General features: G+C 37.3%; 1 protein-coding gene across 1 annotated transcript in view; it reads right to left on the reverse strand.

Annotated features, from left to right (window-relative positions):
* The window catches only part of CTDP1 (CTD phosphatase subunit 1), an 85,957-nt gene that overhangs the window by 49,703 nt on the left and 22,923 nt on the right, over positions 1 to 13,331 (reverse strand). The window contains 3 exon segments of the mRNA XM_005420956.2: positions 4,787 to 4,952; positions 10,818 to 11,048; positions 13,296 to 13,331. The exon segment at positions 13,296 to 13,331 is cut by the window's right edge and continues 24 nt beyond it. Of these exon segments, the coding sequence (XP_005421013.1) occupies positions 4,787 to 4,952; positions 10,818 to 11,048; positions 13,296 to 13,331 (433 nt within the window).

Consider the following 13,331-nt stretch of genomic DNA (forward strand, 5'->3'; position numbering starts at 1 on the left):
TGGGAAAGAAGAGCTGAAGACAGTCCAGTTTCTTCTCCCTACAGAACAGGCTTCTGCTACAGAACACTGAAAGCGAAGGTAGATAACTTCCCTGTCAAGTGACAGAATTGATCGTGACAAAACAAAAGTCATCCTGGAACAGCTATTAGGGACAAGAGGCTTCTAGTTAGTTATTGACTGCATTTAATTGATTGGAAATTGTAAGAGCCTAAAAGAGAGATGTGGGACTCCAGGTGCTCTTCAAAATGCAGTTTATTTGATCCAAGAGGTTACAGCAGTCCAGGGTCGTGGGTGACAGAGCCTGTGCCTACAGCTGTCAGCTCCAGCTGCAGGCAGGCCTGGAGACCCTTTGGTTTTGTAACCTTTTGGTTACAATGCATTATAGACTTTTCTTTGCTGAGCATCTTAATACAGTAGAACCAATCTATACCTTAACTTTTATCTATAGCCTATCATAACTAGTATAATTACCATATTCATGTTACTATTCTCCAATCACTAAAAGTTAGTACATTACAGTTTAAGCTACAAGTTGTTATGCAGTTTTCTTGCAGTGGAAAATTCTGAGACCTTTTTTCTACTTGCAACATTTGCTGACTTGTTTACCTGTGCTATCTTTCTGCTTGGTAAAAACATCTTGTTTGAGGTGGGTTTATCCTTTGCTCTAAGTCATAAAAACCCTTTCTAATTAACATACCCTTTGCTTCCTTGGTTATCCAGTAAAACTGGCTCAGCAATTCTTTTCTTCTACATCAAAACTTGCTTCCATCTCTATTCCTTCATCAGACTCTACATTCAAAAATCTTTCTGCCAAGCATATATATCTGTGAGACTTTCTTGTCAAACTTTCATCCTTCCCAACAGGAAACCATTTCTTTAAAGATTTTTCTTTGGTGAAGATTACAGTATACTAGATACAACTCTATATAAATAGCATTTTTATGGAATGATCTTTTGCAGGTTATGTAGGAGGTAGCCAGTTATTTAGAAGTAAAAAATTATCCAGTCTTGTAAAAATGACTATAAACAACTATAAACACGCTAATTTGACTGGCAGCATTTAATTCTGCTGCGTTTACCGTCCCATAACAGAGACAAACAGCAGCAATCAGTTTGAAAGCACCTCTGTCAGGCTAGTACAGAAAAAAGGGAAAACATTCTCTTGACTGTCAGGCAGCAGCACCAGGAGGCTGCACATTTCCCAAGTAGGGATACATTCCTTATGCACTTACTCTGATTTGGCAATTGCCCTTTGAATGGCAATTCTATTACACTGAACACTTCTGTGCTTCCATTTTTCTAAAATTTTAACAGTCCTTCATGTCAGAGGGAAAGGAAGCTACCACTGGAGCCAATCTCCCAGATCTTTGGCACTGAAAAAGATACAAAAGGCTAAAGTGACCTTAAACTGCAACCCAATAGCGGAATGCTATTCATCTCCTTTGATTTACTTGGTATGCATAACACAACTACAACTGAAAAAATAGGAGAAAAAAATCTATGTAAGATCAAATTTTAAGAGATGTTTATGCACAGTAGTTCTTCCCAATTGAACAGTAGAAGTTTTTTAACTAAGAAAAGCTTTTTTACTAGGAAAAGTGACAAACACACTTTCAAATAAGTTAAGGAAGGAAAGAGATTTAATTTGGGAATATATCATAATTTAATTCTCTTTATCAGCTTCCATTTTGATATTTCCAACAAAACTCTCCCACATATAAACTACCTGGGGCTGTGTGGTCTTTCACAGATTTTTGCAGAGAAAAACCAAGATTTTCTTTACATGTTAACTGCAAAGGAGTTATTTATTGCTAGTTATACCCATAGAAACAGTATATATGAATGCCTGCATTTCCGATTTAATTTTAAAAAATCCCAGTCCCTAAAGGTAAAAGACTCCTTTTGATCTTATCTGAATTTATGAGGGAATTCAGTAAAAATACTGAGGATGCAGTTTTAAAGCTTTAAATGCAGCTCTGCCTTCATTCTTATTCCCAGCTCTTCCCATCTTCTGCCTGCTCCTGGCACTAGCACTCATGCAGCAGCAACAGCGGGTTATTTCTGGAAGCTGGAAATGATGAAGATTAATCTGGAAATGGTCTTTTTTGTCCCAGCCAGCTCCCTGAGCTGGTTTGCCATAGGGTCCCATGATTACCAACAGTGGCTAAGGGCAGAGACACAGCAGTTGAGCCTAGAGTGGCTTCCACTGCAGCAAAGCCCCACTGGAACTTGCTTTCCCTCTCCCTGGACCACATACTCCTAACCCAAACAGCCTCAGCATGAGCATCCGAGAAGTGGGGCAAGAAATCACTGCTGTGACTGGAACAGACTCCCTCACTCTGCCCAGGTAGTCTGCAGTCAGCTGCAGTTCTTGTGGCTGCCATAGCCACTTGAATGCATACAAATGAAGCAAAAGCATTTCTATGGCAAAAGCAGAAATTTCACATCTCTTAGTTACAATCTGATTCCAGAAAGGTTCTTACCTTTTAATGTTTTGATAAAGAATGAGGTGGGGGCAAACACCTTTCTCTGGAAGTTAAAGCAGTCACAGTATGACCAAAGTGAACTGGGTCTCCACTAGCAAGGCTTATTGAGCTTATTTTCACTTTATTTGATAATGCTCCTGACAGCAGACTCCAGTGTGTACACTCCACTAAACTTTTATATTTTATAGACTACATTACCACACGGCATCTGTTTCCTAAGTGTACTCCTACACAATGCCAGAAAATCCTGCTTAATTACTTGTGTTACATTTCTTCAATGTGAACACAACACCTCTACTAAGGTGATGCTAGCAGTCCCCAGTTTTCCTTGCCTTTTATAGTCAGCTTCCAGGAGACAATGATCTGCTGGCACTACCATGTACAGTTCAACCTCCCTGATACATGTTCTGCGTGCACCCTTCCTCCATGTCTCAGTGCTAATATTTGATCCTTGACAAAATCATACTGGGAAGCTAAAATACCAGAAAAATCCCACCCTGCTTCTGCACCAAACAAACCCCAAACATACCACCCCCTACTGGTTCAGCTGCCCAAGGAACAGAGACTTGGTGCAAGGGAAAACTTTTGGCAGCAACTTTTACCTCAAATCATACTCCTGGAACCAAAGCTAATCCAATCATGAAAAAAAGAGTCACTGGAATTTGGGCTTCATTTTTTCTTAAGTTCATGTAGTCTAGTTTCCAAGCACAACATGCTGCTTAAGCAAAAGCATAATTTAAGAACAAATCATTGTAATTTAAGATGTTTATAGTTGTAGGAGAAGTAGAAAAACTTTAATTTCTTTAGTCATAAATGTAGCAGCAGACAGCAATCAATCACAAAACCAACGGTGCCAAAAGATTCAGACTCTTTATAAGGTTCCTAAATAGTATCTTTAAAAACAGAACAATACTTTATGCAGTGAGTCTGAAAAACACACACACTTCCTTTTGACTCAGTGCACACACTGCATCAGTAATTCATTAATATTTTTCAAAAGCCACAATTAGAAAAAATGTTAGTACATAAATTCATAAAGGTGACCCACAATATCAATTGTCTTTAAGTATTACTGACAATACAGATGGAAGGCATAGATGGATTCAGGGACTGGTATCATGACAAGGACAAATACTGTTTCTGGGAAAGTCTGAGATGAAATGGGCAAAATACTTCAGAACAAAAAGCAATAGAAATCAAAAGTTGTCAATTCCAAAGTAAAGTTTACCAGGTAAAGTTAAAAGCCTGAAGTCGCCTGAAATTCAAAGGAGATCATCACAGCAGTTGAAAGTTATGGGACATTTCCCCAGAATACCAGCTTAAAGTTCTTCCAAAAGCGCATCTCGAATTTACCCTGTACCGTATATATAAAGTCTCTTTCTTTTGTTGGTGAAATATGCAGTTCCCTTCTCAAACTTTTATTAAATTTTCTGAAGATAGCTCAAAGCCTTTTATAGCTAGAACCTTGGAATGAACTCACTGCCAAGAACGTGTCATATGCTCCTGTTCCCACCCCAATGAACTATCTAAGCCTGAAGATGAATTCAAGCTCCAGGGTCACTAGATTTTATACTAAAGTCACATAGAGGATGAATTCATGAAAATATGGTGCCACGTGATAGGTAATTTTTCTCCTACGTATCAATAGATACATAGATACATCTTATATAAGATGGTGGCTCATTTGAAAAAAGTGCATCAAATGTTAAGCGAAAAGTGAGCAGCTAGAGGTTCACAATGAATTTCAAGTAATGTTCTTTAGTATGAAAGACATGCAGCTCACTCTGCAACAGAAAGCTCCCTTCACGCGCAAAACAATTATAGCTATGACTTAACAACTCTGCAATTACATGTCTGTAGATAACGAGGCCCCATGCTCTCATTTGTCTCCCCAATCTTCCATACAGTCTGTGCGTTTTACATCTGCAGACCCCTCTTCTCCCATCCCACCACTGATTTTTGTCCACATTAATTGAGATATACTATAAAAACAAAGTAAAGCAAAACAACTCTAAAGTGACACATGGCAAAGCTATCCAGAGCAAATTCAGTAACATGTTTAATGTGAAGAAGCTATTCTTAAATGAAGTTCTACTTCAAAGGTCTACTAACACACCACAGTATTCTGTTCTGCTTTGCAGAACATAACTACATTTTAGCCTGAGCCACACTTTTGTTGGCTGTGGCTTTTACTTGAAGTTACTGTAGTGGCATAAAAGGTCAGTTCACATACATGCATTATTTAATGAAAGTTAGAACTTACGTCATGTTAAAAATTTGTCAGAGTTAGTTAGGCTCACCTCTTTATCCATACTCTCTAAATCCTCTTTACATAGTGTGTACAGGGGCATTGTTTCAGACATACTTGGCTGGCGTTTCCTCTTAGATGGACCAGGCTGCTCTTCATTTTCACTTGCTGGTAGGTCGTCTTCTTCAAACATCTGCTGTTGATGTGGCTGAACAACTCTGAAAAAATTGAGGGGTATCACATAAGATAGATTTACTGGTTCAGAGCTACAAATAAAATCCTATAAACAATTTATGACTGCCATGTATCTACAATTTCACTTAATAAAGCTCTGCATTCATCAACAGGTCAGTCAAGTCTCTTGATTAATTTCAGTCTGACAGCTAAAGCTTTTATTTTACCTTTGACAAGGCACTCACTCTCTTGCCTTTGCACTGTTCCTTTACAAAACCACCAAACCTTCCTTGCTGCCAAGGGTTCCAGTAGTTGCAGATGCCTTGCCCTTAAAATACATGAATATTTCTGCACAAGTGGAGTTTCTCCACCACTTGACAAATTTATTATTACAAAAGCAATGCTGACATTCTAATGCATTTTTCCTGATCTATGCTAGGCTTTTGAGTCTTTAAGTATACCCTTCTATTTCTCAACCTTACAGACAAGAGTTCTGCATATAGAAAGCACTTCTGCAGTGTCAGTCTCCAGACATTTCCCACATGCTAAGCCTGGATAAGATGCAAAACAGCCAATATTTCTTTTTGGCTAGTGTATTGAAATACGGTAGCTTTTTCTTCTATTCTGTATTTTATTACATTGTTAATTACTGTACTTAATTCAAACAAAAAGGAATATCAAAATCTACATTAAAATGGATAAAAAAATCATATCTTCATGGGAATTGCTTTATGATTGTAATAATAAGATAGACTACATGTACAACAACAGCAGGAGACTTCTACCTTCCTTGGGTAAATTTTTCTGTGACTATTACTTTAAATACTGAAGACTTCTAGAAGCTAAAATTACTATACAATACAGATTAACTTCCAGTACTGGTCTGACATATTAGCCTCCTGGAACAAATTACAGCAGCTCAGCACCACCCAGAATCCAATTCAAAGGTCATATAGCTCATGGGTCACAAAACATTTATGTTAGCCATAAGACTGTGTATTTGGAGAATGACTACCAAAAGCAGGTATAAAAGCACCTGTGTTTGAAATCACAGTTTCAAGATGCAACTACCAGGTGAGAGACCATCAATCTGTTTTTGAGAATGACTGTGACTGAAAAAAGGTACAGTGTAGTCTCTGCAGACGAGAGTTTTTATGCAGAATGGCTAATTCTCATCAAGCCAGGATTTACAAGAATCAGCTTAAGACCAACAGTCCCTCATAAAAAAAGCCATTACTAACTTACACAAATCCAGTCAGCCATAGGTAAGCTCCTACAAAATTATTTCTCCTTTGGTGAACTTGACAACTTAAGAAGGTTATCTAAATGTCAAGGGTTTTTTTTTCCTCAGTACTTAAATTCCAGAATGTATGAAATCTGAAAGCCATACAAAGCTGTCAATTTTGCTCATTTTGACAGCTCCTATTTAGGAAACGCACATCTCTCTTCTCAGATCCCATGGACAGGTGCAGGAAATTTTGAAATCTTGTTTTGAATGGGAGGTTGTGAGGGAAAAGAGCTGAGCCGCTGCCATGCTACCCAGACCTGCACTATCTGCTGCAGAAGCCCTCCAGCAGCGCACACAACTCAGCAGCACAGCAGACATGCGCCCCTTTGTAGTCTCTTACTCCTGTACAGTGGAATTTCTTGTGAAGCTTAGACAATTTGGATGCTGCAAAAATGGAGCTAAGCAAACTGGTTTTTTGCTAGAGTTTCTCACTACTGCTACCAGTTTTTGGGTTGTGTGTTTTTTTCTCCCCTCTACTATGTTTTCTATTTTAAAGATCACTGTTTTCTTTTGCTATTAAATTGCTCTTAGACAGTAATTTTCATAGGTAGATGACAAAGATAATACAGCATTCTACTATATTTTCCAAAAGGTTCTTTTAAAGTAGGATTTCTCTTTGCCTTTTTATTATATAACTTAGGCAGAAAAGGTGGTGATGCCATTTACATTCTTAGCAAATCAGAGAATGGCAAAACAAAAGCTACAGGCATCTTACACAACTCTAATAAAAATATAACAAGCTTGACCATTCCAAGAATTGCAGAGAAGTTATATGTAGCATGACAGCCAAGCAGATTCTCTTAGACTAGAAATAAATCTAAATAAATCTAGCATATTTTTAAGAACACATTGTCATATGGTTGATGAGAACTCCTTTTGTAGAATAGTGTGAGGTCATACTTGACTACATTACACACAAATATTAGCTGTGAAATAACTGTATTAATAGCTTCTAAAGGCTTCTGTCATATGCTTTTTCCAGTATTTTCCCACTGCTACTAGATAAGAAACACTGGGCCTTCTCATAAAAGAATTCCAAAAGCTATGTGAAATAAAGTCTTCTTAAACGTTTTTAAGACACTTTTATTTTGTCAAAAACAGTTTTTTAGGCTTTTACATTTTCAGCTGCCTTTAAGTTGAATAAGAACTAATGACATGAAAATGCAGGAATTTACATTTATTTCTAATTAAATGTAACTCATAAATACTTTTTTAAAAATAACACTATCTTCAACACTGCAGAGGTTCATTGGTGCTTGATAGTCTTACATGCACAAGGACATATATACACGGTGGGGCCAACATTAGTGGAAGCAACAAGCACTTTCTGTGATGCATCAGGGTAAAAGCTAAAATAGCATTATCATCACAGAAGTATTAAAAATATTTAAATTCCAGTCACATGTTCAATTTGGCACTTCATATTTTTACTGTCATAATAACATTGATAACATTAAATAGGAAAAATAGTAATTATGAACATATAAATTCAGACAAAAATGTTGTAAGTGAAAGTAATTTATACAAATCTTCAACTATGGCTTAAGCCACCAACATCTGCTTGACACACTTCTTCAAACCAAGCATTCCGTGCATCTTAGCATTATTTTAAACCAGGGTGCCACTTTTAACTTCTCACATGTAAATGACACCCATATTTTAAGCCTTGCTTCATCTGTTAGCATATTACTAGTGTTCACTAAAATGTAACTTGCAGTATAACTTTTTCTTTATTCTAGTCCAAGCTGCCATTAGCTTTTACATTACTTTGAACAACACCACATTACATGTCTCATGATCCATTACAACTTTAGTGTTTACTGCAGTGTTTGCAGAATACTGTTTCTGTATGAAAATGCAAATTGTTGAGATACATAGGGCATGTCAAAGTTCTGACATGTAGGTTATTTTTAGAGAGGAATCCTTCCTGTTCTCAGACAAAGAAGAGCTAGCGGCCACCAGCAGCCCCTGAGCAGCATTGCATTCCCTTTCCTTCTACTACAGCTGCGAACTTTTTTCACTCTTCCGCATGGGCTGCAACAGCCATGATAAAGAAGCAGGTGCTCAAGCCTCAGAGCTGAGCACAATGGCAAGACCTGTTGCTTGCAATGTTAACTACCTTAACTGAACCATCAGTAGCTCACTGGTGACAGTTTCGCTGCAAATTGCACGTATAAATTTCAACTAATTGTATCCAATTTTAAATTATGTTTCAAGTTGAATCCCAGAAAGAAACTAAAAATATTGAAACCCAAGACAGCGAGAACTGAAACTGTTCTTATGACATGGTATTCAGATAACTTGAAGCCCTTTGCAGTAACCTGCCCTGCAAGGAAAAGGCTCTCTCCTAAGCACGAGGAGGTCTATTCTTAGTCTAAGACACCAAGAACCATTGCTATGCCATGCATAGCTACCACATCCACAAGGGCTTCCACTCACAGCAGTGCAATTCTGTTTCCCACTATCTGAAATTCAGAATCAGATGAAGATTTGAGAAATTATCAAAGAAAATTATTGGAGGCTTTGACTACATCCACCCACAACAGGAGCAGTTGGGAGTGACAACAACTTTAACTCTTTTTAAAAATCAATGGCTTAGTTACAAATATTCCCCTCTTTCTGTAGAATGTGAACGAGGGAGCACATTCAGTCCGTCAGGACAAAAAAAATATAGTCCTCTACCAATAAATTGCTGCACTAATGTAGTTTTTTCTTAAGACAAGTATTATACCCAATTTTAAAGCAGATGTGAAGCTTTTCTAAAAAGCTATCACTGATGTATGCATTAAGATAAAGCTCACAGTACTGCCTCAGCTCTTCCTCAGACCCAGCAGAGCTGTTCTATTCAGCTTTTTGTTACTTCTTCACAGCCTTCCTGCTCTGTCTGCACTGTAGTATTTATACAGCCTTGCTTTTCTCCTACACTTTGCCAAAACACTCCTCAGGATCTTAAGAAGATAGAACTGCCCTGAGGAACAGAGATGTGTCCCAATCAAGAGATTAGGGTTTACAGGTCACCAACTTCATCACTAGAACAAAATCAACAGGAAATGTGAATGAAAATATTTTTTCTTAGCATAGACCTTATGCTTATCTCTTTTCTTAGAGCTGTTTAGTTGTGGGGTAAAGTTGCAGCACGGAGTAATTGGATTCACAGTCAGATTAAAACATCTCAATTCTGAGCACTGACAGTCAGAAAAACTCCCCACTGAACTGAAATAGAAGATGGGAGTAGAAAGGACAGACTCACTCTGCCCGCAAAACCTGTCAGAAGCTCTATGAAACTCAACTAAGAGGACACTTAAAATATATTTCTTCCTTTTCAGTATGATACACAAGTAAAGAAGTACCTCAGCATTATGGAAAAATAGGTTTAGGCATGGACAAACTCTTCATCAAGTTGTTGACAAAGGTAGGGAAACCAATAAAACCTATTCTTTTGAAAGCATTCGATGATGTATTAATATGAACATAACCCATCATAGTGAAGCACCTTACAAGTGTCATGACAATTACATACAGGTAAAACCTTCCCAGCTCTATTTCTAGAAGAATTCCTTTCAACAATAACTGACCAAAAAGCCCAAAAACTTTTTTAGCTCCTCTCTGGATACACGCTGTGTCGATTATTTAAAGATTCTAATGCTCATTTACCATGTCACAGTAAACTAAAACAGACTTTGAAAGACAGTTAAAAAGGAACTGAAAACAGGCCATCTTCACAAACAAGAGAGACTCAAAAAACCTGTGTTGACAACAAGAGGAAAGCTGAATTAAGAAAAAGGCTACAAACAGCTAACAGAAAAAGACGACAAAAGAATAACACTTTACAAAGAAAAGGTTTGCCTTTAATTGGATACATCTTTACCAGCAGAATGAACAAGCCTTGCTGAGCTTGTTAGAATTCCTGAAAGTCAGATCTTTCATTTAGATAATTGGAGATGAATTCTAGCTATTTCACACATCCTTAAGAGACGAAGGGTGGTTTTGCATTTTAACACAAATTTTGACAAAATTCAGATAGATACTAGCCTCTGTACTTCAAAAAGCAGACTGCCTCTTCCTCCTCCACAATTATTGTCTTGACTTAGTGGTCTAAGGATTAGTAACGAGCACTCAGCCATATGGCCTTATTTCATAATGCTCAGTCAGCTACACACCTCTTCCATTGCTTCTGATACTCCTCAAAAACAAAGTTAATGATCCATTTGAGGGAATTAGGTGAAAAGAAAAATTTTATAAACAAGAACGAAATGCTATCAGGTATGTTTTATTAACAAAAAACAATCCAGTATTCCAAGACCCTTTAAGAAACATCAAGCTGCCTCACTTCAGCAATCAGTTACTGTAACATTCTTTAGACTACACAAACTACACCCTGAATTTACTGGGTTTGAGGTTTCCAGTTCCACTTCAGTGAGGCACAGAAAGCATCTGGAATTGTAGCGTTCTGACTTCACTTCAGCTGATTATTTCCTTTTGCTTATTTTCTTGGCTTTTCAGAAAGCAAACTAAGTAAAGCAAAAATACCAATTCAATCAAATGAAAGGATAATGAGAGTAAGATTTACTACAGAATCTAAAAATGTAGACAATGTGACTCTTAGCTATGCTTTAGGTACCTGAAAGATGAGTGTTCACCGTGGACTGGCAAAGTGATGGGAGGAGCTGGAGATTGGATGTACATTGACTGTCCAGATGTCTGTGCGCCTTTCCTGATCAGCTTTCCAGTGTTAGGATCATAAATTCGAACTTCAGGACCAGGTTGAGACTTTGGATGGATGGGTGTTGGGTGAAACAGAGCAGTCTGAAATGTGCTGGGTGTATCAGGAAATGTGGCAGGGCTATTTTCTCTGTTAGATGGAGTTCAGAAAAAAAATTACATTAGAAATTTAAATGAGCTATCTAACCAGAACATAAAAAACGAGCATTCCCTTCTAAAGCAGAAGAGGGAAATGGTTTGGAAAATCTCTAAAGATACATTTCTTCTCCTCCACCTCATTAAAGTCCCACTGAATTTAAAACAGAAAACTGCAAATACGAGATAATGCCATGTTTAAATTACTAAAATATTAATAAGTATGTCTTAAAAATTGTCTAAACACAAAGTTACTAAAATTATTTCCAGGTAGTAACAACAGCACAATTAGCAAAGCATGATAATCAGCATACATGCAACAAAGAGAACAGCAGACTTATGGTATCAATCTTTCTATTTGGTCTCCAAATTTGCTCTGAGAGAAAATAAACACGTAGTATTAACTTGCAAGTCATCCTGACTAACTTTTTAAAATAGTAAACTGCCCATGATCACCCTGCTGCATTTTAAAAACATAACTTCAGAAGTGTCAGCAGAAACATTCAGAGACCAGTCTGCAGGAATCACCAACTATCCAATTGTGATGAAGTACCACCAAAAAAACCCAAGAAAACTGAATAATTTAAAAAAAATCATCAACTAAAACAGCATGTTATGCTCCATGAAAGCAATGCTATGTTAAAAAAAGATTCAATTAATTTGTAACAAATACTAGAAGTGACACAAAACTGGAGTTTTTACCAGATGCTTTTATGGATGTTTCTGAAGTAGTCTTGTAGCAATAACACAGTAAACCAATTCCAAGTTTACCTATTCTTTACTTGCTATCTTAAGTTCATTTTACATGCAAATGTTTTCTCAGGCTTCTCCCCTCCCCTAGTTTGTATGTGCTTTGGACCTGTAATCACTATTTCAAGCAGCTTCATTAAAATCTTTTCCAAAGCAGTTGCACGTATTGGGTTAATGTAAAGGTTTTGCATTAAGATAGGTATCTTACTGACTGAAGCTTGTGGGGGGAGGAAGTATGAAGTTAAAAGGTATTGTATTTGAAAACACAGAAGTAGGAAAAATTACCATGTTTCAGTAAAATAGAAGAGTAATTTAACAGAGGGAGGAAGACTAACATTCATCTAGACATCAAAAAAAAAAAGTTCACAAGCTACTGTCCAGGTTTCTACTGCAAACTTAGCAGTGTCAAATTAAGCATCCCATGCAAATATTCCAAAGTTTGAATTAAAACCATCATATAGTACTTTTAAAATACCAAGTATCCTAGTCAAGCCATAAGCAGGCTACATGTTTTTTCCCAACTTATAGGGATCCTGTGTCTCAACCTAGTGCTGCATTTGATAAATGCCCTAACTTCCACATTTCTTCTTTTGGTGTCTTCAAAGCCTAACACACCCATGTTCTGCCCTCATCAGGGCATCTTGTAAGTAGAAAGTAAATCTCTAGCATAGTCAATCACACCAGTATCAGTTTAATACAGAAATCCCATTATGCTGTGCTCCTTCCTGTCTAAAAATGGAAGGGAAGATCCTCTGATATGCTTGCAGGATGTGGGTCTATCCAAACAGATAAGTCAAGAAGCAGAAGCTGGCTTGACAGTACCTTGTCATGAGTTACTTTAGCCACTCTACTATCCTGCAGGAGACTGTTATTGTCCAACTTCCTCTTAATTAATGTTTTTGGCTACCTCTTCTATTTACTGTCACCCTATAGTGCACTAATTATTTTTTACCTTTTCTCTTTCAGCACTTTCTTATCCCAAAATCGCCTCTCACTAGTTCCTTTCTTCCAGTTTTTGACCCTGTCTTCACACCTTCTAATTCTTCTTAGAATTTTCTATAATATTTTTCTGTTTCTCTCTTTCCCATCACTACCAAATTTCACCAAAAATGCCATACTTTACTAGTTTCTCATGTAGTCAAAGTATGCACATTTTTTGGCAGCATAAATGATCCTGTGCTGTGGTGGCATTCCGTCCATAAGCCTCCATTGGCTTATGGATGAAATGAAAAGGGCAACTTCTCCAAATTAAAAGAGCTAACAACAGTAACTGCTAAAGAAAGTAATGTTACCACAAGCTCTCTCCTGACTGTGCTAGTTACTGAACTGCCTCCTGATCCCTCAGTCTTCAGTTTAAAAAAAGAGAAATGCACAAAACCAGGGAGTTCTTCCATAAAATCCGTAAGCATCTGAACTTGTCAGAAACCAATTTATCAACAAATCAGAATAACCTGTTTTCACAGCCCCTATTTCCTGAAGGAATAGCACTTACCTGTGTGTTTTGATGTAGTCATCCTTTAAGGGAAAG

The sequence above is a fragment of the Geospiza fortis genome, unplaced genomic scaffold, assembly GCF_000277835.1.
Source record: "Geospiza fortis unplaced genomic scaffold, GeoFor_1.0 scaffold104, whole genome shotgun sequence".
NCBI lineage: Eukaryota > Metazoa > Chordata > Aves > Passeriformes > Thraupidae > Geospiza > Geospiza fortis.